Source organism: Toxotes jaculatrix, chromosome 17 (genome assembly GCF_017976425.1).
Source record: "Toxotes jaculatrix isolate fToxJac2 chromosome 17, fToxJac2.pri, whole genome shotgun sequence".
NCBI lineage: Eukaryota > Metazoa > Chordata > Actinopteri > Toxotidae > Toxotes > Toxotes jaculatrix.
The window spans coordinates 7,357,331-7,382,977 of record NC_054410.1 but is presented as its reverse complement, the minus strand read 5'-3'; the positions used below and the strand labels follow the sequence as shown (position 1 = coordinate 7,382,977).

Genomic DNA, 25,647 nt, shown 5'->3' with positions numbered 1-25,647 from the left:
TGATTCTGATTCTGAAATAACCCAGAATGACTGTGCAGTCAGAAAGGGGTGCTGGCACACCGGCATTTATTGATGATTTCACTGCTGACAGCAGCACTGAACCTGATCTCATAGATGGATAGTGTTTTCGGAGATGCAGATGCAGACCCCACATATTCCTGAATGCCAAGCGTCCTCATTTCCTTTGTGGACTTGCTGAATGAATGCTCTACAGACGTTTACATGCAACTACACTCTAAGACCACAAGATGTCACTACTATCACAGTACAGGCCCAAAACAGCCCTAACTCATAATGCGACTTGTCTGATGCCGCTTGCGTTATGCAGCAGGTTATCGATGAAGTAATGGAGAGTGCTTAATGAAATGTTTTCTGTCTGGAAAGATCTGCATGTTGCACTATCCCTGAGCAGTGGAAAAAATTGTGGCAGCATAACAAGCTGCATGTGTCGGACTTGCTTTAGCGGCGACCTCACGTGCACAGCCGAGGATGTATTAGAACGTTAAAAAAAAAAAAAACAGCTTTCCCAGTTCATGCATGGATTTTTCATCTCATCGACCAAACTCGGGTGATCATAGTCAGATCCCACCCCAAGGACCCGCCTGGTTCATTCAATTGGCCTGTCACAAACCTGTTTCATGCAGCCCTCCGTCTGTCAGTTATCTCCTCCTCCTCCTCGCTTGGCATCGGGTTGGTGTGTGTGTATGTGTGTGCCCACCTTGTTCCAGCGACAAGCTACCCGAAAGCCAGCTGTTTGCAGTGAATACATTTCTGGCTAAAGCCGCCGGTTCGGCACGCATTTTACCCCCTCTTTCCGGCTGTGGTTGTAGCCTTATCTTTTATCGTCAGAATGAGGCAAGATGTGATCGGGTGCTGTCCTGCTATCGCTGGCTAGGCGGACAAATTCCTTCAACCAGCCTGCTGTTTCAATCACTGCGGGTTGACACAACATTAGCCGAGGCGTTGTTGAGTGAGCTAGCGGGCTAGCAAGGCAGCTTTCGTAGCCGTTACGTCTGTTTTAGCCAACGTTAGCTAATGTAGTTACTTAGAGATAGGACGCATTGCTGTGGTGTGGATAGTGCAATAAGGGCTATCACTAATGTTAGCTTCATAGCAAGGACTACTCCTTTTTTTTGGCGTACACTAGCCCGCTAACGTTGGGAGAGACTGCACAGATAACAACTGTTACGGTTTTGGATGTCGCGACACTGCAGTTTTGAACCACTTTTGGCGGATTGTGAGGGCAGAATTGGACCACAGTGACAGACGAAAAGATAGAATTGGACCACCAAGTGACGGAGCGGGTTAATGATATAAACGAGGTATTAGGTGGCTAATCTGTGGCAGTAGCAGTTAATTTTTTACATTAGCTGTATTAAGGCAGAGCATCTCGGGGAGGCCCCACCGTCTCCTGACTCCCCTCCCCTGTCCGAATCTCCCGTGATTTGCCGAGAACACCCGGGTGAAGTCGCAGTTGTTCTCGGCTGGGGGGACAACTTGACAGCGAGGCCCCTAGCTTAGTCTCCCCTCCCCCAGTCCCGTCCATCCATCCGTCCAGCCCGACAGACCGCCTCCCCCTCGCCTGAGATCGAAGCGAGGATCGGGGATTCGGGATAAGCTGAAACCGTGGGCAAGTTGGTGTCGGGTCCCGTCTAAACCGGGCTGCCAAAACCAGAGGGGATGACTCTGGAGTCCATGATGGCTTGCTGCCTGAGCGAAGAGGCGAAGGAGTCCAAACGAATCAATGCAGAAATTGACAAACAACTCCGCCGAGACAAGCGAGACTCCAGGAGAGAGCTAAAATTACTTCTTCTCGGTATGTGGCATGCTAATTCTCATATACCCTTTTATTGTACTGTCTTGTGTCGTTGTATGCAAAACTAACCTCCTTAGGCCTTCTTGGCAATGCTAGCAAGTATGCTGCTAGTTAAGGTTGCTAGCCTGAAGGCTGGTTTCAGTATGAGTAACGTTATGGCATGATTTCCGAAATGCGTGGCTTGTCTTGTAGCTTGCTGGGTTAAAATCAGATTGCTGTCTTGTCCAGGTGCATATGCGCAAGAACAGGCTAGCCACCCGATTGTGTCTCTTAATTCGTGTGTGTGTATTGGCATTGGTGTGCAGACAACAGCTCATTTGGCATCGAAGTTACTAAGATGACACCGTTTACAGGCTACCACATGCTAGTCAGTGGGCAGTTTGATAATATAGACTAGCCCTTAAGCTAATCAGTTGGGCGGCTTCAAAACTGCCTCTGTGGTATGTTAACTGGTGGTGTTTAAAAGGTGAAGATGGTCTCTTGAGAATAGATGAAGCAGCAGCAGCTTTGGGTTGCTTTACACTGTTGCTCACCGTGTTGCATAACATTTGTACAACCTGAGGTGCCTCAGTTACTTTGTTTGGTGCTCATTCATTCATTCATTTATCTATTTATCTTATTTATTAGTGTTCACTCAGTGTCAGAAATTTACCCTTATAGTGGACAAGGATACTGAGGGATTTGCCCCCTCATCCTGGAGTCTAGCTGAGTAGGTTAGCTATTTTTATAGCTGGTGTGTGGGCAGGTGGGAGCTGCTGTTGAATAAGTTGCTCTGTACTGCATTGATTCATAGTTCTGTGGACACAAAGAGGAACAGTAAGCTATGCTTTGCCACAAATGAACATGCATTGCTTTCAGGAAAATGTGTTCTGTGTACATGCAAATTCAAACAGGCTAGCTTTTAACTGCACACGCATGGTGTGACCAGTGAGCCACTTAAAACAACAGATTTCAAGTGTGAAATTTCCTCAGAAAAAAAGGCAGGTGTCCATTTTTAGGACAATTAGCATTATCTAGGTTGCATCCTTAGTTTCAAAACGTTTGCTCTCATTTCTTGCCCATCAAAAGCAGCCCTGGTTATTTGACATGTGTGTCTCCTTTCATTTCCCTGCTGAATACCTCAGCTTGGAGAAGTAGGCCACACTAGAGTCACACCGTCGATGGGACGTATCGCTGCTGCTTTCTGTTCTACCTGGTGGCCAAGGTGAACAGGTGGAAAGGGTGTTTGTTTTTGGGTGGTGGTTGTGAAATGGTTTGCTTGCGTTCCGCAGCCATATTTCTCCTGCCAGATGATCGATGGAGGCTTGGCTTGACTGAATGATTTCAAGATATTTCGGGATTCAGGCAATCGTTTACACTCAGTCTCAGCACTTCCTTTTGCATCAAGAATACTCAGTGTCTTAGTTGTTCTCTTAGTGCTTTAAGTGTAGCCCTGATTTTTACAGTAAACAAAAAAAACACACTTATCAAAGTGTCAGTGTGAAAGGCTGAAAGCAAGCAAGAACTGCAGTCGGTCATACTGTAAGAGCCCCATCCTGTGTGAGTTAAGGCTGTCAGTGGACGCCTGGATAAGGACGTGTAAGGCAGGATTAGTCCAGGTCTTAATAGGCTTGGTTAAACACATCCGCTGCTCAGACTTTGAGATGTCACTGACTCCTATTATCCCCTGACATTATTCTCAGGCCCACAGCCCTCAGTGAGCTGCCTGCCTCTCCTCACCTCACTGGAGGATGAAGACAGTCAGTGTTTCTGAACATTTAACCACTATGTTCCATCAAGGCTATTTTACAGAGGAGGGAAAGTGATGCTGCGATGCATAATGAGTACTGACCATTTAGCTGTCTCAGTAGAATATTGTGGGAGTTGTTCTCTCATTAGCTACCCTGCAGTTCAGTGCATGTGCAGGAGATAGGTTGTACATTTCAGCTGGGCTCACAGCAATGTACCCAACCGCTCTTTCTGGCCAAATATGTACAGTTTTAGTTGTACATAATGTGTTATTGCAGACTGCTGTAGCTTTAGTACTGAAATATTTTATTCGGGAGGCTTGCAATCATCCAGTTTCTTTTTAAGGTATCATAATCCAGCTCACATCTGATGTTGTGTGTCTGGATTTATTATAGAATGATTGATGCAGGGCAGACAACTCTCCTTTGTGAGGATCTGCAACTATTCTGTTTTTTATATCATTTTAAATTGAAAATTTTTTTGAGGGGGGGTTTGGACAAAAGCAACACAACAGGACCTTTGAGGATTCAAATAAATACAATTTCTGAAAGCCCAAGGTAACATTTTAGAACAGCTTGTGTTGTCTGTCCAGATGTCCAAAGTGAAAAGATAATGTGTTAACAGTGACGTAAAACAGAGGAATGCAGCACAGCTTCGCCATTGAGAAGTTGGAAACACAGAATGTGGTATTTGGCATTTTTACTTGAATTAATTATCAAAATACTTTCAGATTGGTTGACTAATGTTTTCAGCTCTAGATTGATGTAACATTGCTCATTGTAGCATTCCCCTGACAACAAAGCTTTTCTCTCACTAGGTTCACCCTCTCCCTTCCTGGTAAAGTTTACTATATGGTGAGGGTGCATTGTCATAATAGCCATGTCTCAAAAAAACAGTTATGAGGTTATCCCAGACACAGGCATGAGGTTTCCAGATAAAGAATGCCACGAGGGAGAATGTCAGCGTTAGTTTTGTAGGTAAAAGCTATAACAACTTCAAGCTTAGCCTCTTGGTCAGAAAATAACAGCTCTGCCAGGGCTGCAGCATTGCCCACAGTCTGGCTGCCTGTCACAGAGGGCCATATCAGGCCATACCAGCAGCTTCCTGCTCCACAGACCGCTGGTTTGCCTCTACTTGGTCAAAACACAGTGGGCCGGGAGCTGTGGCCTTTGCTGCATAGGGTAGATGAACTGCTGGAGTGAGCGAATGGTCAGTAAAGTGAGATGGAAGGGCAAACACTTTAGGGTTTCGCAAAGTGCTGACTGAGGAAAACTGTAAGCTCCCAGTCAAGCTGTCAGTGTACCAGTTGGCATTAGTTTTTTGTGTAAATGTGGAAATCGAAACTAAATCCCAGTAACAAAATGTGGGTGATCAGTAAAACATCCCTAGAATGACGTCAGTAAGGCACTTTTAGTGATCAAGCACAGTATACAGTATTTAAGAAAGGGGTCTGACTGGGGTAGAAGTTGGCTCAACAGCCAAGATGTTGTGGACTGCTTAGTAGCACATTATCCCAGACATGGGCTTACTGTACAGTCTGCTGATTGCCTTGTTCTTGTTGCTCTTCCCCATCTCAGCAGAACGCCTTGTTTCCAGGTTAAGACATCCTTTAGAGGAACAGTCTGATTGAACCAAGAGGAGGATCAGGGGTTAGGCTCAGATGTTTATTGCTGACCTTCCTTCTCTTGCCAAGCTGTCTTATTTTGATCATATATGGCAATAGGGATCTTCTAGCTCTACTCCTCAGTGGTTCTGTGTGTGTGTGTCTGTGTGTGTCTATGTGTGAGCACTGTACTTTTCATGCCAGTGAATGTGGAGATATGTGGATGGTCAGCTATTACTCACATTCTCTTTATTGTGGCCAGATCTAATGGACAAACTATGTAATGGATGCACTGTTTCTAAATTACTATTTATACCACTTATTCTAAGCGTTTCTGTTCTGCAGTTAATTGTTACTTATCAGCTGACATATGCACCAAGACAGATATATCTATAACAACTTAATATCAGCCAATAAATTGGCCCATCCTCTAGAACACCCAGCTATTTATTCTCAGTGTGGTTTCATGGAAAATAGACCAGTGTGTCTTCAAAAAAAAAAAACAGATCTGAAATTGTAAATCCAGACATAATGGTTTAACTACCAATACTGCTACTGCTAAAAAATGTTTACTGAAACCACTATTACCCATAGCTTGTCCAGTTTCTCTTTTGAGTGTCCTTGAGGAAGAGAGAGATGGGTTATGACATGATTGGTTCATGGTCAGGGCCTTTGACCTAGGTTTATGTGACTTTAGAGAAACTAAAAATCTAATGTTCTGTTGTCCTTAGAAATTCATTTGTGCTAATTTCTTTTGGTTTCACCCAGGTTTGTGATTTGTGTCCAAAATTGCTATTAGAGCTTGGCTGCGAGTGGTTTCCTGGATTTCTGTTAAATTGTCAACTTTTTCTCTCAATGCAATGACGTGAAGCCAGTCAGGGTTATTTGTAAAATGCACAAGTACACGTACAAGTATCATTCCAAGTCACCTGAAGTCAAAGGGTCACCCCTCACTTCAGTAATCTTGAAGTCACAGTGAAGTAAGCACACAGAGTACGTTCTCCATTACAGAACATATCCAGTGTCTCCATCCAGACTTCCTCTGCATCTCTGCTAGCAGTCACCCTGCATCAGCCAGGCTTGCACACACTCTTTGTCTCTCTCTGTGGCATGGTGTCTTTTACACAGTTGCTCATATTGCTCACAAGTGCACAGTTGAGCTCACACATACACACACACATGTTCTTAAATGGGGTCGTGGCTGGTTCTCAGGAGATATGGGGGTGAATGAGGCTAGATGGTGACTGTCCCACATACTGCTGCTACCCCAGGTCCCCAGACAGGACAGGGACGTAGCAGCCTGCCTTTCTGTTCACTGCCAGTTTCCTCAGCCCTCTCTGCTGACAGGGTGGCATGTTCATTCCTGTTTACTCCCACCAGCTGCTGTGTACAGTAAAGCCCACACTCTCTGATCGTACCGTTTCAACTTCTGTCACTTCATTTTTCAGTTTCATGTTGGATTTGGAATGATAGACCATGCTTACACTTGTCATTTTACTGGTTCATGTTAGACTTGCGATATGGTTGTGAATTCCAGTGTGGAAACCTAGTGTGGATTCATGTAAATTATTGTACCAGAGATGCGCAATGTATGTTTTCTGCCCATGTGTGGACACGGAGTTGTGTTATCTCATAGAATATCTGTTATGAGATCCTCTAAAATAAGTGCTGTGGCTTAAGAAATAATGTCAACATCTAGGATTTGGCTGTTTTTAGTTAGAAGCAGCTGAGCAGTGTGTGTGTGTGTATTGCGGACTAAAATACTGCTGCTCGCTCCAAATCTTTTGCAAAGCCAGTATTTGATAATTTTTTTTTGTGCTCACCCACACCCACTCGACCAGAACAGCACTCAGCACATACTCACTGGTGAACAGACAAAGCTGTCCTAAGTTGGTCAGATGAAGGTGTGAGTTGCGAATGTGTGTATTATGTGCAGTGCATGCTATAGCATCTATGTTCAGTTTGCAGCTCTGACACCCACGCACATGGAGCACTCAGCAGATGCAGAGACATCAGCACAAAGCAGCAGTGTTGTGGTCAGATCCTGACAGCAAGCAGCACTTGTAAGGAAACCTGCAGTAGAAATGATAGAGAAATTGTTCTTTAGTTTTGTGTTTATGCTTCTGTGTGTTTGCTTGCGTCCTGTACTGTCTGCACGGTGCGGCCATTGCAGGAAAAAGGGAAGAAATGGGCCATCGCAGTGGAGGTAACAGCCGTGCCTTGAGGTTGACCACAGGATCTGTGTGTGTCCACAGTTGGTTAGGCAGCTGGTGTGTGTGTTGTGTAGCTCCAGGCTGCTTTGGCTCAATCCTTTTCCTTTGTACGTCTGAAAGAGGCCAGTTTCCAAGATGAATTTAGTGAAAGATTGAGACCCACGCTTCATTTAGATTTGCCTTGTGACTGTCTGATTCATGCATCTTTCCAGGTCTTTAATAAAAAAAAAAGAAGGCTAACACCTATATGAGGCCAATTTTGAGGTTTTGATAATACTTTAACCTTTGCTGTGTCCATGCAAATTTTTGCTCTCTGCTGAGATTGGATTGCCATGCTCTGTCTGAACGGACAGTTCACAAACTCAGATAAGCCGACAATGTTCATTGCGTGTATTTGCATGCAGGTTTCCTGTTCATCGAAAGCTGTGACAGGCGTTGCAGAGGGAAGTCTGGTTTAGCGGGGCCCTGCTCGTGCATGAGGCCTTTTCTGGCCAGTCATGCCTGCATATGAAGCATGACGGAAGAATGATGCAGGCCCTACACACAAACGCACAGACTTGGCCAGATAAAGTGATGGTGCGGCAACCCGAGCTCAACCAAAACTGCTGCTCTAAGACAGCAGCGTGTCAAGTCCATCAGGTGTTGTGTCACGAGCTGACATCAGTTGCGTTATGTAAAGGCTTATGAAAGCTTGCCTGGCAGCCGAGGATACAGGTGAAGTGTTTGGAGTCTTCTCATGATGGATAGCTGCTACAATTTACATACTGGTTTCATTGCACTGCCTCTTCTTAATTTGGCTATTTAGAGCAAGTTAAAATTTTTTCTCATTGTTGTTGGGTTACCCTTGATTGAGACTTCAAGTTCTGTTCCAAGAAACACATCGGCTCCACAAAAGACTAGTGTTGGTGTGTGGGCTGAGTAGTGTACCTTGCACTGTTGCAGTGGGGCATAATCTAAGCTCTCTTTCTTTTTCTCTCTCACAATCGGAGCTACCTAGAATGGAAAGCATTATCAAACCCAAGTAGTGTGTGAGCTATTAAAAGGTGACCTCCTTTTTCTAGGTCATTACCAAAAAAGAATGGATGGATTCTAGTTATGAATATCCAAAATTCTTGACAGAGAGGGATGAGAATGGAGAGGCATATTTCTAGCCTGAGGGAGGTTAGGAGGGGTTGTGATGAAGAGGAGGAGGGGAAGAGCGTGTATTCGTGGGGGGAGAGCTGGTGAGGGCATGGAAATGGTTGTGGCTGGCGCTGGTACAATCTGTGGAGGAAAAAGGGAAGACAGAGGCTCACAGTGTGTTGTCTGGTGAAAGAGGGACACGACAGTTAAGAGAACATAGTGGAGGGAGATCTTGTGACGGGGTCACGAGAAATAAATCAGACATTAAGCTGGAGAGTGATCCTCTTGCTCCTTTGCGGAAGCAGTCTGCAGTCACTACCAGGACACTACTGCCACAGCCCAATGCAAAGAATACACTCTCTATACTTGACTCCTTTTGTTAGCTAGACAATCATAGTTTTTATTAGATCGACTATCTTGTACGCACCAGTGTGCAGCGTTCACTGCAATGCATTGATTCATCAGGAGGAAGTGATGAAGACCTTTATACTGAATCATAGTCTAACTAGTCCTTATTGGAAGAAGAGATAGAGTTGGGTCACTTGCCCTTGTAGGTGCAGTGTTGAAACCCAAATTTTGTTTCTGAGATTAAGGTATTTCGTCCTGCATCAGTGGAGAAGCAGCTATCTCTGCCAACTGTTTTTACAGTCATTGGTGTTAGGAACCCCCTGGTACTGACCTCAAATCAGCTTTTTCCCCCCAGAGTCTCTGTGGAGCTGAGGCCCTTCTTCTCTGTGGTGCACCAAAAGATGAAGAGCACAGAGCAAGCCTGAGGGGCTCACAGTTATATTTACTGTCTGCTACGAAAGAGAGGAGAGAGAATGGGCGGGTGGGAGGGGTTTAAAAAAAAAAAAAAGAAGAAGAAGAAGAGGGAAAAAAACACAGAAATGAAAAAGAGAGGGAGACAGGATGGGGTTGCCATGGTAACGGAAATATGGCTGCTCTTCAAAAACCTTGAATGTAGGTGGTGGTGAGATGAGTGTATGTGTGTGTATTTTTTTCCTCCTCGTCTTTCCCTTTCAGTTCTGCAGATATTATGGATGTGCTGGATCCCTTTTGATTTCACTGAGGACTGAGATGCCATCAGCTTTTTTTTTTCTTTTTTTTTTTTTTGGATGGCCTGAGGGTGGCGTTTCTGGGCATGTAGAACACAGAGGACTAGTGTGAAATGTGGGTTAGGTCCAACAGACCCCCCCCCCCCAAAAAGATCAATAGTGATATGGCAATCACTAGAGATCATGAAAAGCAGAAAACAGAATAATTGTTTTAAAGAATGTGCATTATAATCCAGTTTTTTTCTTGGGCTGATTTTCCCTATGTGTAAATCTGGAAACCTGACACAACTTGAAATATTACAAAGATCTTGCATCCAGATATAGACTCAGCAGGGCAGAGGAAGATCACTGAAGGAATGCAGCCTTTTGACAACAACCCGTGCTGTCACCTTTTGGCAGAGGCAGTTCAGCGTTAGGTCCTCAATGTAGGGCAAGTTGTCTTAATCATCCTCATTAAATTAGCTTGTATCTTCCCCCACTCGTCTCTCCTCATCTTCTCGGAAATATTTTTGATTCGTTCACTTTCCAAACTATGCGATAACATCCTGACATTGCACAAAGAAGCTTTGACAAATTAGCAGTCATAACCAGTTTAGTTAATCAACTTGGAATCCCAGTGGAGGGATTTCATAACGTGTGAAACTCACTTAGATGGACATCTCATATTAATTGAGTTTTGAGGGCTTATTAGGGCTATTAGGGCTTTTTACGGTAATTAAAAGAAACGAATGAATACTAATTAAACATCAGTTACACAAACCGACTGCAGCGTGGTATTGGACCTCTTACTGGCATCAAAGATTTTGGTAATTTTTTTCCTTTCATGGAGCATCTGTCTTAGGTCGCAGCTTTGGTTTGAGTCATCTTGGCACAAATGAGGAGCCTAATTTCAAAATGAGCTATCTGCTAATTGGAGGGGATGGTTACTAACACCTAACAGGGATACCATTTTTTAGGTAGGCTTGTACAACAGACTTGTAATAAATCCTTTTTATGAAGGTTTATGAAGAATTCCATTCTCCTTTATAGGCTTTTTCTGAACTCGGTCTCCTGTGAAGCAGAGAGTCTCTTATCTCACCTTCTCTTACACTTTCTTTCTTTTGGTTTTCTGGATTTGATGACAGATCAGACCTTATCTGGCTGTGCAGCCCTGTTACACTTCGCCCACGATGTAACTTTGCTGCAATCTGTCTCTAATGTCCTGTGTCCTGTTCAGGTACGGGAGAAAGTGGCAAGAGCACCTTCATCAAGCAGATGAGGATCATCCATGGAGCCGGGTACTCAGACGAAGATAAGAGAGGCTTCATCCGGCTTGTTTACCAAAACATCTTCACCTCCATGCAGGCCATGATCCGCGCCACTGAGACCCTCAAGATCCCCTACAAATATGAACAGAATCGGGTAAGCACTGACCCATGGAAAAAAGAGCAGGAAACCTTATTCAAGGTTTATTCAACCTGCTTTAAACCCTGTCATTCCACAGTCCTGTTTTGATTACTAAACTTGGTACTTTGTACATTTGCACGACATTTTATATTGTATACCATGAGGGTGGACACCACAGGCTATCTGCACAATCAGGAATAGGCTGTATTTTAAACAAGCCCCTAGACACAAGACACATCCAAACCAAACTGTTTTGATTGCCCCTTCAGATGTAGTGTTTGAGTATTTGTACATAGGCATGCTTTTAATACGTTCAAATGATTGAAAATCAACTATTTACCGACAGTGTGGGCACAATACAACAACATAATTATAGTCTATTATTGTATGCTACAGTGGTTCTCAATTCCAGTCCTCAAAGCCCTGCTGGTCTTTCATTGTGAACCTCTAATTGAGGACTGATTTACACCTGGGATGCAACGTAAATGTAGTCTGCTATTCAGTAGGACAGAAAACCGCCAGTATGCTCCGTCATAAGGATCAGGATTCAGAATAACTATCTATGTTATGAACAATATGTTCACGTAAATATTGTGAAACGGTCGATGTGTCGTATAACAAGATCATAGGATGATTAGCACTGCTGGCATCCACAAGATGAGATGTCAGTTATTTAATGTTGTCAAAAGAAATATGTTTAATTTAATGTTTAAAAATTGAAACCCACTCATTATGTGCCACAAAAGGGAAAGAAGATAGCCATAGGAAGACATCAATCAGATTTAGAGTTCGTCCCTGTCAGTCTTGACAGGTTTACAGCCATACTTCAACATAGTCCTCTTTGGTCTCGCATTGGTTTATTGGTTACATTTCAGAAGATAAACTATCAGGCAAACCATCATTTTTATGAAGTGTCTATAGTAATTAATAGGGTAACAGCAGAGTACTCAGTTCTGTATTTTGATGAAAGACAGCTGTATATGTGTCCCCCCCTTGATGAACTGTTTGAAGGGTAAAGGTCAAACTTGTGTCAAACTTGTGTCCCACGGGAGGAGTTTCGGTTTTCTCTCATGGAATGTCGGCTGGACTTTATACATCTCTGACCTTTGCCCAGTGCTTTATCATTTGGGATTGTGAATCCTTTTTTAAGGCCCTGATGACAAATGGGCAGGAATTCTTCCCAATAATTATCTGACATTTTCATATGAATAAATGTCAGTTTTGCTGCTCTCTTTAGCCCATATATCAATCTACAACTTCTTTCCAAGTTAGAACATCTGTGTCTTTTATGTCTTTCATAGGAAAAATCTTCTGGTGCACAAGAAGTGATGCATTTAGTTTGTCTAGCAGAAACATTATCTTTGGAGTAAGAAAAATAAGTGGGTGGTTAGGATCAGCCAACAGGTCTAAACAGACAGTGGAGAAAGTTACTTCTACAGATAACTAAAATATCATCAGCTGGAAATTTTAGGAAGTAGGTAACTTGAAAAATCTGGTTTCTTTTTGCTTTACTCGTTTTCAGTTTGACGTATTATGTTTGTTACTGCTGCTTCGTATCTCACCTTCTTTCCTTCACCTGTGTCTTTCCAGTCTAATGCCATGCTCGTGAAGGAGGTGGACATTGAGAAGATCGCTGGGTTTGACCAACCCTACATTGCAGCTATCAAAAGCCTGTGGGCCGACCCGGGGATCCAGGAGGCCTACGACCGCCGCAGAGAGTATCAGCTGTCTGACTCCACTAAATAGTACGTCTGTCTGTGTGTGTTTGTGTCTCTCTGTGTAGACAAAGGTTATGATGTCTGTCTAGGTTTTAAGAATGGTATTTGTGCGAATGTCTCTGACACAATCTGTGAGTATGCTTATGTAGTTTTGTGAGGGTGTGTCTGTGATGCTGGTTTGGGAATTTCTACAGTTTTATCAGTTCTGTTTTTTTCTTAACAATCCCAAACTATTGGGTCCTTTTTAAATACATATTAGCTGTTGCTGAATTTGAATCAGGTTCTTTTTATTCAGGTTCTTTTGCAAATCTTGATTAAAAAAAATTAAAGAAAGGTAATTGATGCCTAATGATAAAAACAAATGTCTTGGTTCCCAAACCAGAGTTAAACATGTGTTTCATGTGTTCTTGAATTATTGTGACATTGAACTTGTGTGTGTGCCGATGAAAATTAAAGGGTCACTTCACCAAAATCAAAAAAAAGATTTTTCTTTCCCCACTTGCTCACATTGATTCTATAGCTGTAGCTGCTTTCAAAAGCACGTTTTAACTTATCCTTCTGATTGCTGAGACTATAGGCACAACTAGATAGCACCAAAAGTAGTTTAAAAAATATATTTTTTATGATTTTGGGGAACCGACCCTTTAATTTTATGTGTAGCAGGTAGAGTTGTCTCCAGAGATCAAGACAACGGTTTTCAGAGGAATTAGGGTGTGTTTGAATATGTGACTGATGGCAGGTTGTGTGTGTGTGTGTGCTCTGTGTGTAATTACCTGTGTATAATTACCTTCTGGGTTTTGCAATATATTCTGGGCATGGCAACACATTAGCCCTTTGTCCACACACAATATTGGCTGACAGATTTAAAAATTCACCAGCCTATTTCAGTTTCATATAACATATAACAGTATAACAGTTTCATATGAAAAATATACAAGCTACAGAGCCACTATTTGACTTTCGGTTATTTTCCACCATGGCTGTTCATTTGCAGTCTAGGATAATTGCTAATTAATCTGATAGTAGTTCAATGTGTCGTCAGGGTTCCTTACGCCTTAGAGGACTGGGTGGCCTGACCCAGAGTTCATACTGTCTCAGCCAACTAATAGAAAGCAGAACAGTGACTTTGAAGCCATGATCCTTCCTGTCGTTTAACTCGTAGTTCATAAACTACATGCTGCCATCTATGAGCACAGTCCAGAATTAAACAGTGAATACACACAGTCCCTTCTAATAATGTCTCAGCTAAGGTTAAATGTCTGCACTCAGCCGTGTTTCATGTTCTATATCTTTATACACAGATTAGCTAAAAACTACAATGATTTCATTTGAAGTTTGAGGTATGTGTGAAATGTCTGAATGTCACCAATAAGAGATACACTCCTAGCCACAGAAAAAAAACTGGCAAGGTGTACATCCATTGTGTTTCCACCTTGTTATTTGCAACCAGATGTGTCAGCCTCCTGCTCTGTGGTTGCTACAATTACATTGTAGTGATTTGTGACAGGAAGCTCAATGGCCAAAGGTGCTTCACCTTACAGTGCCCCCTGGTTGTGGAAATTCTGTACTACAGTTAAATGCTGCTTCGCATCTGCATGCATGCAGGTGTGTTTAGCAATGTGATGGTGAATGTGTAAGCTGTGTATTTGTTCTGCATGGTTATGAGTGAGTGGAAGACAAGAAAATCACTGAATATGTCTATGTCAGTGTTATCCACACTGTTCATGTATATCTCCAGTTATCTTAGCGATATAGACCGTGTGACTGCGGAGGGATATGTTCCCACCCAGCAGGATGTGCTGCGGGTCCGTGTTCCCACCACGGGTATAATAGAGTACCCATTTGACCTGGAGAACGTCATCTTCAGGTACCCCCAAGGCACCAGGACTGCAGCATCACCATGGCTAGATGACAGAAACCACTGATGACTGTCAGGGTATTAAGACATTAGTTTAAGAGGTGGATATTTCTTATAAATTCTACTAAAATAATGAGAAAATAGCCAAAAAAGGGAAAAATGATGGGTGATTTCTGTTCTGTTAGTGCAATTACAATGCAGTTGTCCTACAAAAGAAAATAAAAATTATACTGTGGCTTGATCAAATGAGCCTGAGGGCCAGGTTGGCTAACCTGATTAGATATCAGTGGTTTGTGTCCAGAATTGTGCTGAGGTTCTGACCCAGGATAAAAACTAAGGACAGACGTGCTGCACTGTAGCGTGTGGGGAGCAGCCACCAAACACTGGATGAAGAAGGATTAGACCGGGATGTCAAAGATTCTGCAGGAAGTTGTTATAAAGCCTGTGAGATAATTGGCACCCTTTGAAATGTAGTAGATTTGAAACTTTACATGTATTTGGGAAAAAAATGGGAATACTTTTCCTGCTGTCTTTGATATCATACTTGTCCAAACCTTCTTTACCTAAATCCAGGTGCAGCTGTTTCTGCTGCTGAAGTCACTGCTGCTACTACTGTCACTGATGCCACTTCACTGTGTGCAACATAATCCACAAACTACTTGACTTCACTGCAAATTGTTGAAAATTAAAACCAGACTCAAGTAAACTCAAAGTTGCAAGTTAACAGCTAATCTCAAAAGTCTTATTTTTGTTTATGGGCGGAGAGTGTTGGTGGAGCAGTGACATTAACTAACACCACTTTGTTTTCTAAGACTGTGGCCTTTTCTCTGAGGCCTTTTCAACAGGACTGATCCACACTTCCTGGAATGGTAGAGGGGTTGTGGTAATTGCCTGTCACGCTTTATATAACTGTTTTCCTGTCTTTTTTTTTTCTCTTTATCTCTCTTTTTCTCCACCGGCCTGCCTGTAGTTATCTTACCGATCTGGATCGTATTGCAGATCCCAACTATCTTCCCACTCAGCAGGATGTGCTCAGGGTGCGCATCCCCACTACAGGAATCATAGAGTACCCTTTCGACTTGCAAAGCATCATTTTCAGGTAGAAAGAGGCCGCTTTTGCCTGATCCCTTCCATGTTATGTCATGACATCATTAACTCATAAGTCATCTGATGTGTTTTTGTCCAACGACCAAATTAAACCATGTTTTTTGCCCTCCCCAATAATGGAAAGAACTTGTAACCTGTGACTTGAGTGCCTTATTTCCTGTTCCTCCTCTTTAATGCTCCAATTACAAAAATTAAGTAATTAGCATTTTATAGTCTCCTCATAGTCCTACACTTTCTCTTACCTTCTGCCACCAACAGCAATCATACCATAACACAACCCACTAATGAACACAAAGTCCTACATTCTGGTGCCCGGTCTCTGTAAATGGGTCACCTCCTCTCTTCCTCCTCCTCTCCTCCTTTCCTCTCCGGCTGGCAGAAGAAACGAGGTCGTCCTCTCCGCGGTGGAGGAATGTTATTTTGGGCAGCAGGTCCTGCAGGGCCTATATTGGCCCCGGGTCTCTGTGGACCACAATGGACTGGGCCACCACCAGGGGGCACCCTTGCATTGTGAATTGTTTAGCTTTCTCAGAGACCATGTTGCACCTGGTCTGGAGGCTTGCACCTGTGCATCCAGAGGTGCACCAGAATATGCACTATTAGACATGAAATTGTGCCAGTGCCTTTTATATACCGTCTCTGACAGGAAAGATTTTACTGAATCCGTTGCCACAGATGAAAGCTTAATGAAACTGGGACCCGAAACTCCCTGACGAGTAAAGGGTGACCTTGTCAAGGAGAAGCTCAGGAAAACTGAAACCTTATGAGGATTCACATATCTTATCAGTCAGGATTGCTGTTCACGAATGGCTTCAGCGAATGCCAGCCTGTCTGCCTGCAGGCACGTGTCCTGAAATCAAACTTTTCATTCCAATTTTTGCTTAGTTGTGTTTGTTTATCACATCAATAATATATGCCATATTTCCTGAGGATCAGTCTTCTCAGCTGATAGCTTTTCATTAGGTTAAGGTGAGATTCTCGCCATCAGAGGTGATCCCTTGTATCCTTCATTAACATTTCAACTCTGCTTCCTGTCCTCTGACTGTCCTCTATCCTTCCTTCCCCTACCCCTCTCCAACTCTTCCTTTGTCCTCCATTTTATGTCCCTCCCATTTCTCCCTTCGTTTTCGTTAAGTGCGTTTCAAAACCTCGTGATTGATTTTGTGTGGTGCTTCATCACACACACCAGGGTAGGCCAGAGAAAGCTGTCTGGTAGAGAAATGAATGCTTTATGATCCTTCACTTTCACTTTATCACATAAACAGGAGTACAGGCTGATCTAGTATCAGATCTAGTGTTGACTCCCTTGTATGACCAGAAGAATACCACTCAGTTTGAGAATACCAGTACGAAATTCCCTTCAAAAATATATATCTATATATATAGATATATAGATTATTGTTATTGGAAGACATTTTCCTCAAAAATGTTGAAGGGACCTTTAACAGACTGAAAATAATAAGATTTCCTAAATTGAGTGGCTTTCCTTTAAAAACTGATCCTAGACCTGTCTTAAGTGGGAAGCTTTCATCTTTTCATCTTTGTGGTGGCATGCATGACTCACTTCATATTCACATTTCACATTTGTTTCTGGTTTATTTGTTATTTGTGTAGTTTTTTTGCCAAATATAGAGAATTGCACTGTTTTGCCCTTAGAAAAAAAAGAAGTTGTGAATTTGATTAATCCTCTTCTTAAGGTGTTGAATCCATCAGGTGTTAATTGTTCAAATATTAGTTAAAATGAAGTTAATAGGACTGCAAAGTGGTCTTTTTTTTCTTCTTTGTTCAAATGGTCAGGACCCAAAATAAATGATAGGCCTACTTCCGATGTCTCCTTACACATTAATAAAAATGTGCTTTCATGTGTCCCAGGATGAGGGACTATATTTTTATTTGGGTCATGTGCTGAAAATGTTTAAGGAAGACATACACCAGAAAATATCTTCAGGACAGCTGGTCCTGAAACAAATCTCGACCACAACATTCTGTTGTAGCATTTATCTGCTGTATATGCATTTTCCTGGCTCATTCTCCTGTGTATTTGTAGTGTCATAGAATATTAAGGGTTCAAAATTTTGGTGCTAAAGCTATCTTGATGGATTCAAAACCTTAGTGAAAACCACTAAGTGCTGTCCTTAAAGCCATTCCAGGACAATGGAAGTAGCAAAAGCTTGAACTCATCTTGATCTCTAAATCTTTAATTAGATCACTTAACATAAACTAGGACACCAGGATTTAAATGATGATGTGTTTTTGCCTTCTTGCCTCTTCATTTATTATGCCCCTGTTCACCTTCATCTAACCATCAGGATGGTGGATGTAGGGGGTCAGAGGTCAGAGAGGAGGAAGTGGATTCACTGCTTTGAGAACGTCACCTCCATTATGTTTCTTGTGGCACTGAGTGAGTACGACCAGGTCCTGGTGGAGTCGGACAACGAGGTAGGTGGACGGAAATCTGTTTGTCAAAAAGTATTTGCAACAGCTTAACCACTGATTAAAAAAAAAAATTCACACTGAATGTTGCTGTATATGTCTTCACACTAATACACACACAAAGCTGTTTCTGTGTTGTGAAATGCATTCATCTAAACAAGATATGTAAAGAACTGAAGCCAAAGAACTTGAGTTTTCTCACACTTCTGTTTCCCTACTCCTCACTCTCCACACCAGAACCGTATGGAGGAGAGTAAAGCTCTGTTCAGGACTATCATTACCTACCCGTGGTTTCAAAACTCCTCCGTCATCCTCTTCCTCAACAAGAAGGACCTGCTAGAGGAGAAGATCTCCTACTCACATTTGGTGGACTATTTCCCTGAGTTCGATGGTGAGATCATCTATATGTTGGTGTATGTGCGTGTGTGTTGAGTAATCTGAGTAAGCTTTTTTTTTTTGTGGTTCCCTCTAGAAATTTAAAGCTGGTAGTCACGTCCTCTGACAGATTATGTGAATGTGGATGTTATTCACTTTGTAAGAAAAACAACACTGATGTCATCACTTTTTACTGACCTCTGCAGTATAGATGTGAAAGTGCTGTGCCCTGTTGGTTTATTTGTCTATATAAAAAAATGGCTGTGTGAGATTTAGACTGCATTCATACCTGACCTGTGGCGTTTAAATAAACTCCGGGACAAGAGAAGGTGGACCTTAGTCTGCTTCCAAATCTGGTGTGGGTCATTTGTGGTGTGAAAGCAAAGCAAGCCAACTGCAGGATTTTGTGATGGTAGACTTTAGATTTGAGCATTAATTATCAAGTCAAGTTAAATTATGCAGAGCTCAAGGTGACATCTTCAGATTCAGTTAATCTAAAACCCAGAGATTCAGTTTATTACTGTTTATGACAAAAGCAGCAAATCATTTTCTTTGAGATGCTGGAACCAAGCTGAATGTTTGCCCATTTGTGCTTTAAGAAACATAATTTTCTCTAATGCTCCTGTCCTTCTGTGCATTTTAGCTGTCAAAATGAATGAAATGTAGCTGCCTCACACTATCTGTGTACCTATAATATTACGGTGCTTCTGCATCTTCTTTGAACGTGAGCATTATTTATGATGTGTGAGGTTTAGTTGCAGTCTCAGTAATGCTTAATGCTTAAACAGAAGGTGCAATAAAGCACTTCATACCTTTCTGTCATTACCAGAATTTTATTTTACATGTGCTCATCTGTCTCTACATTTAAGGTCCCCAGAGAGATGCACAGGCAGCGCGGGAGTTTATCCTCAAGATGTTTGTGGACTTAAACCCAGACAGCGACAAGATCATCTACTCTCACTTCACTTGTGCCACGGACACTGAGAACATCCGCTTTGTGTTTGCAGCTGTCAAAGACACCATCCTACAGCTCAATCTCAAAGAGTACAACCTGGTGTGAGGGCTCACGTACGACGCACATCTCCTCCCCCATTGCACAAATGCACACCTCTTTGGGAGTGTGCGCTCAGCTCCACATGCATTACACAGCACACCATGCCGGCTCACACACAAACACACACAGACACACTAACAGAACCCTTCGTTTTTGTTTTGTTTTTTTTGTTTTTTTCTCAGTACAGTACGTTCACAGATCCTCCCTCCTGCAAACGCCTCCCCTACTCTTTCACCAAAGCTCGCCATCTTCCTCCTTCGCTCGGCAGCTTGTTGTGTCAGAATCCTCGCTCCTCCCAAAGCTGCTCCGTGTGTCAGATTTGGCCCCGGCTGCTGGCTCTGGGACATTTCATCTGGCACACAAACCTTTCACACGGGCTGTACAGTGACTGAAGGGGACTTTGGTGTTTGTGTGTGTGTGTGTGTGTGTGTGTGTGTGTGTGTGTGTGTGTGTGTGTGTGTGTGTGTGTGTGTGTGTGTGTGTGTGCAGCATTGACTAGCAAGGAGCTGTGTTTTGGTGAATAGCGGCATCAAACCCCTTTGGCCCTCTGGAGTTGACCTTCAGCGGTGTGAGATCAGGTCCTCCTCCATCTCCTTTCTGAGCTCCTGCTGGTGTTGAAGGAAGTGAATGCAGTATCTCCTGGAAACACTCAAGGATCGATGGCTTGATGCTGAATGAGAGGTACTTGGGAGTGACTCAGACAGGATGTGAGGTTGCACACAGGACGCAAGGGGATGGGTCTGAGGATTCTGTCTCCACCTTGCATCTATGAATGTACCCACCAGTGTGAGCATCGCAATCGCAAAAAATAGAAATATATATTATGAAGTAAATGCATATGTAAACACACTTAAGACAAAAAGCACGAGAGGGCAAGACATAGCTAATCAAAATCTGTTCATTGCTGAGATTTTTTAAATGTTTTTAATGATAGAAATGTGTTGCTACATCTACTTCTATTTAACAGATAATGGCTAAATGGAATGGTGATAAGAAATGGTAAGAAAATCTATAAAAAAAAAACTTTTAAACAAAGACATCTAAAAAAAGAAACAACCAGAAATTTACTTGACATAAGTATCCTTTAAAGACTTCTGTAATTTTTTGTTTAAGTTAATCACATCGCTTCCCTCCTCCAGATGTTTTCTGTATGGATTCACAGGGACAATCTTCCACGTGACCTTCACAGTATCTGGCTCCACTGATAGCACCCCCCACACCCTTATTACAAAACACCAGTAGCAGGTGAGAGGACCCTGCTTTTGACACAGGCTCTGCTCTGATTGGTGGAAGCAGGTGTGAAGGGGTGTGTGATGACATCAGTGTCCCACAGAGCACATCTGCAGCTGGGGCTGCAAGTAGCTTATTCAACAAAATAAAAGCTGTAAATTAAACACGCCCACACCCCGGTGTGTGTGAGTAGAATCCATGTGGTAACCTCTCTGATGGCGTCACACCTACGTCACTCAGCCGTCCAATCAGACACACTTCCTGATGGTGACATAGTCATCCATTATATCAGGATGTGCTTCTGTTTACCTTTTTTTTAATTTTTTTTTTTTTTTTTTTTAACTGTATAGTCACTTTGTTTATAAAAAGATTGCTTGCTGTTGAGTGGTGAGAGGAAGGGGGGGGTTATGAACCTTTCACAGAAAACACACTCTGAAGTCTGCAAATGTTGTTTGTGTATATTTGTTTGTAAATACATATACACAAAACACTCCTGTATAAAAATGCTCTGTGGTACACCATCTTTGGCAAAAAAAAAAACCTACAAAAAAAAACAACTATCAACTTCTTTCGTTAGCATACAGTTTTTCCTATGAATTAATGGTAGTATTGATACTGTGATTATGGATTTTGTTCACTTGATTAATAGGACTACGCAGAGCTGAGTGGTGCTGAGGAAATGATCGGAAAGGAGCAATAGTCAGAGAAAAGAGGTTCCTCCCAACCAGCCTCACAACTTCACACTACTGCAACAGCTCTGGCTCCAGAGTAATACTAACTAGGGCTGGTAAAAATCTTCACAGTATGGTGACAAGATGATTTTAAGAGTAATTAAAGATTTTTTTTTAATTTATCTAATTTATGGACCAGGTTTGAAGGTGTTGATAATTTGACTGCTTTTGATTCTGTCATGTTGAAGTGCTCCTTTTCTCATGGTGGAGCATACTTGAGTCTGAACTGCTGTAAAAACGAATGTCTGGTATAGTAAGGACTTTATCTCTGCTTTCTATTTCTTATTGAGACATTTCCAGTTGTACTTGCCATCACATCTCCATCCATTTATAATACTGGTTTGTTTCTTTAGGAGCCCTCACATTTGTTTTGTTTGATTTTTAAAAAAAAAACAACAAAAAAAAAAAAGAAACTCGTATTTTCTCTTGGTTTATAGACGCAGCGCTGTAATGCATACCTAGAAAAATGTATAGTACGAACGTAGGTGGACTTTTTTAATCAGTGATTGAAGACCTATGCGGTCCATGCTTGCTATTTGTAATTTAACACAAGAAATGTTGTCGGTTTTTTGCAATGTTAATTTCCAGTTTTTTGAGGCTTGCTTTGATAGTGCCAGTGAAGTGCAGATACTTTTTTGGTCTTTGACCTTTTCTACAGGTGACTTATCCTTCATCCTCATTAAGGGCTATCACAGTGCATCAGGCATCAGACAGTGGGGAGTGGAGTACAGGACCACAGTGAACCAAGTCATCCACTACTAATTCTTGTTTATAAATGGAGATTACTCGCAGTATGTGCTATAAGAAGTATAGACAGGGTGTTAATGCAAACATAAGGTGTGTGTAGAGAGTTTACCAACACTAAGAAGTTTTCCTTATGTATTTGGCCCTTTGGTTAACTACATGGACCTAGTATCTGGCTCTCTGACCTTCACTACGTCATGGTTTTTTGTTTTTTTTTTGCATTGGTATCACAGTGTTAACTGTTACACCTCATGCAGTGTAGACACACTTATCACTAAAGACACTACTACCAGGACAAGTATTGCATGTTTCCCCAAGTATTTGAGTCGTACCTTTTAGCCAAGAAATCTTAATGGCCATACTGGTGGATTTGCATGTTTTAGCCCATTAACTACAGATCTTACACTGTCTTATAGACTCGTCAATTTATAGATTGATTTCCTAACTTCCAGGCAGCTGCTGGTTTCTATTAATGCCATTAAGGTTTGAAAAGTAACTTGCAGAGTGCTGAAACGTGATTGTGAGAGACATTTAGTCTCCTTCCCCCTTTTTGTCACACTTGCAGTATTGTGTGATAGTTGTAGTGGTAATGCAGTGAGCAGGGCTATTTCCAGTCTCCCTTGTGGATGCTTTCAAAGAAGCTCTTGCATCAGAGTTTTAAGAATCGATTGCCATAAATGTTTTTGAAAGCTGCATGGGTCATAAATTCAAAGTAAGAAAACAAGCATGATGTAATGTGAAGCATAATGGGTATTTGGTGATTTTGGTGAAAATTGTTGCTTCTCGCTTCTTAAATCTCAAATCTTTTTCAGAAGAACATGATTGCACCAAGTGCCAATCCAACTCTTCTGATACCTCAACTCAGAGTATCTGCTGATTCCACGGCTCTTTTTTGTGTGTGTGAAGCTTTATTGGAATCATTTATTTCAAACCAAAGGCTGTTGAAAAGATAGAGAATCAGTCTAAAACCTTTAGATTCAATGCAAGTGACGTTTGAACACTATTAATGGGGCTAATATCTGTTAAAAAAAAAAAAAAAAAAAAATCCAGTGTGGTCCTTAACTGCCATTTTGTCTGCTGAAAAAATGACACTAGCCTTGTACGGACGAGAGCAGACAGCCAACCACTACACAGCTGTCATAAAGAGGGTCTGGATGCCAGTATTTAGGTGAAATGATTATACCAGTATGAATACCCAAGTATTTATCACTAGTTGTGTTAAGATTTACTGTGTGTTGAGTGCAGCTCACTTTAATAGTGACAAACCAATGTTGTATTTTTAAACTTGACACTGCAACTCTGGCACATGGTGAAGGGCTGACTGGCTTTTAGTGTGGGTTTGTAGTTTGTTTGCAGTCCATAGTTGCAGCGTGTTTTCGACACATCTCAACATAAATGAGCTGGAAAGAGGGAAGGCAGTCCCTATGACACTTAAATCTCCTTCTCGCTCTCTCTTTCTTGTCCATTTTGAGCATTAACCAGTGAAAAGACTGGACTGGTTTTTCACTACAACACTCTCTTATTTATTGCCTTTCATTGCCTTGAATAATGACAGATTATGTTGCTGGCCCGTTATGGCTTTGGAGCATGCTCTGTGACCTTTTGGTGGCCGGGGCTGTGTGACGTTCCTTCCTGTGGGCCTGTTGGAATAAGTGGAATCAAACTTATCTTTCAGACATCAGTATGGAGTCAGTGCATATTCAAAAACTTAAGCTTGTTCCCTTTTGTTTTTTGTTTTTTATTTTTTGTGTGTTTTTCATTTTCTCTGTGTACGATAAGAAGACATTACCAGAACACTATTATTTAGGACCACTTGATTTATTTTTCCTCACTCCAATGAAACCTGAAGGTCAATTGTGTGGTGTATAAAATGCTGTTTTTTTTTCCTCTTTATTTTGTATGTAAACCAAATGTAAATTATGTATTATACTGAGTGTGCCAACCCCACTCTATCTAGAGCCAGGCTCTCTCTAAGTGCCAACGCTGTGGTCATCATCAAAAGGACCACCACATGACATGGTCCCCCTTTTTAAATAAAACACACCAGAGACTAAAAGGATAGATGATTAAGTACACGCAAAGACTTTATTCTGTATTTAAGATTGAAGATTTAAAAGATAATCTGCTGTTGTTGTTTTTTTTAAGAAACTGTAATTATAATTGCATGTGCTCTTTATTTTGTGTTGGAAGTGAGGGCTTGGATGTTTTCATTGAAGCAGAGCCCTTGATGAAGGGGGTTCAATCAGTTGGTTATTATCGATTATTGATTTACATAACTCTTGCCATATTTTTTTATGTGTTTCATGTATTTGTTTCAACCACTGTTGCCTGATCCTCATTCAAACATGAACATGACTTATGATCATTGCCGCCTTCTAAGAGAGAAACATAATGACAAGGTATCTGTTTTAAATTGAAATAAATTTGTTCCTATACTTGCTGATGGTGTGTGTGGTGAGTGGGTTTCATGATTCTTTGTTGTCTGTAACATAACTTACAATGTTTCTGAGGTCAGTTTTATGATGTCCAAGATTGTACCATGAGTAGCAAACATCTGTTATCTCAAGGCTTATGTTTTTTTTTTAATCAGTCATGTCAAATCTCAGAAAGAAATATCATTGTGGTTTCTTGGATTTTAAGTTGAACAAAAAAAACTGTTCGGATTACCTGAGTGTTTTCCAAAAAGATGGTCCTGAAAATGTGGCTAACCGGGGCTCTGCTTATGTTCATTTTGTTTCATTTTTGCAGCTTAGTCTATGTCCACTCCCTACTGGGGCCCTTAGTTGGTTATTATCCTGTTTTCTCTTTTTATATATGTTATTTTAGTTAATCATGGTTGAATTGTTAAATTGTCTTCAAGTTTCTGATTTAGTTATAATACTCAACAGCAGGAAGAACTTCTTAGTAGTATTATCAAGGTTTTTTTTGTTTGTTTAATCAAAAGACACTCCATCAGAATATTTTGAAATATCCAATGTTTTCTCTCACTCACATGGAGGTAATTTCACTAAGTACAGCTTAACTTAGGAACGTGCACAATGTAGTCATAATGTAAAGTAAAATAACTTAAGCACACCAACCACAGGAACAGGGGCCCCAGGGCCAGAGCCTCTGTGTGGAATGACATCTAATATTTCTTGCCGGAAAGTCAAGGAAATTATTACAGAGATGCAAAATGTCCACAAAAAGACGACAGAGATTCTTCACAATTACAAAGAGGTAAAAACCCACACACTGACCACAAAGAAATGCAAAGACTACAAAGAGTCTCAAAACTATTTCAAATAGATTCATAACAACTACCAAGAGAAATAATATGACCACAGAGACACAAAATGACTGCAAAACAACTACAAAAACAAACAAAATGACAACAAATAACACGACTGAGTTGTTTTTGTGTGTCTGGGAGTCTGAGCCCAGTCTGCCACCTTTGCTGAGAAGTGCACATTTTCAATTGATCATAGAAATGTG

At 41.6% G+C, this 25,647-nt stretch overlaps 1 protein-coding gene across 2 annotated transcripts; it reads left to right on the top strand.

Moving 5' to 3' along the window:
- Positions 1-711: 711 nt before the first annotated feature.
- Positions 712-24,613, top strand: gna11b (guanine nucleotide binding protein (G protein), alpha 11b (Gq class)). Of its 2 annotated transcripts, none has more exons than XM_041060956.1 (7): positions 712-1,816; positions 10,754-10,938; positions 12,514-12,668; positions 14,380-14,508; positions 17,916-18,045; positions 18,277-18,430; positions 19,284-24,613. In XM_041060956.1, the coding sequence occupies exons 1-7, from the start codon at positions 1,681-1,683 to the stop codon at positions 19,472-19,474; spliced, it is 1,080 nt and encodes a 359-aa protein (XP_040916890.1). In that variant the 5' UTR covers positions 712-1,680; the 3' UTR covers positions 19,475-24,613. The 2 variants fall into 2 exon arrangements, with proteins under 2 accessions (XP_040916890.1, XP_040916889.1); XM_041060955.1 differs by lacking the exon at positions 14,380-14,508 and adding an exon at positions 15,470-15,598 and having other exon boundaries at positions 713-1,816.
- The last annotated feature ends 1,034 nt before the right edge of the window (positions 24,614-25,647 follow it).

Bases quoted from the DNA above. Each gene is read 5' to 3' on its own strand.
- gna11b (XM_041060956.1), top strand. From the start codon at position 1,681: ATGACTCTGGAGTCCATGATGGCTTGCTGCCTGAGCGAAGAGGCGAAG. The intron at 1,817-10,753 runs GTATGTGGCATG...TGTCCTGTTCAG, and splicing joins GCTAAAATTACTTCTTCTCG to GTACGGGAGAAAGTGGCAAG. The intron at 10,939-12,513 runs GTAAGCACTGAC...GTGTCTTTCCAG, and splicing joins ACAAATATGAACAGAATCGG to TCTAATGCCATGCTCGTGAA.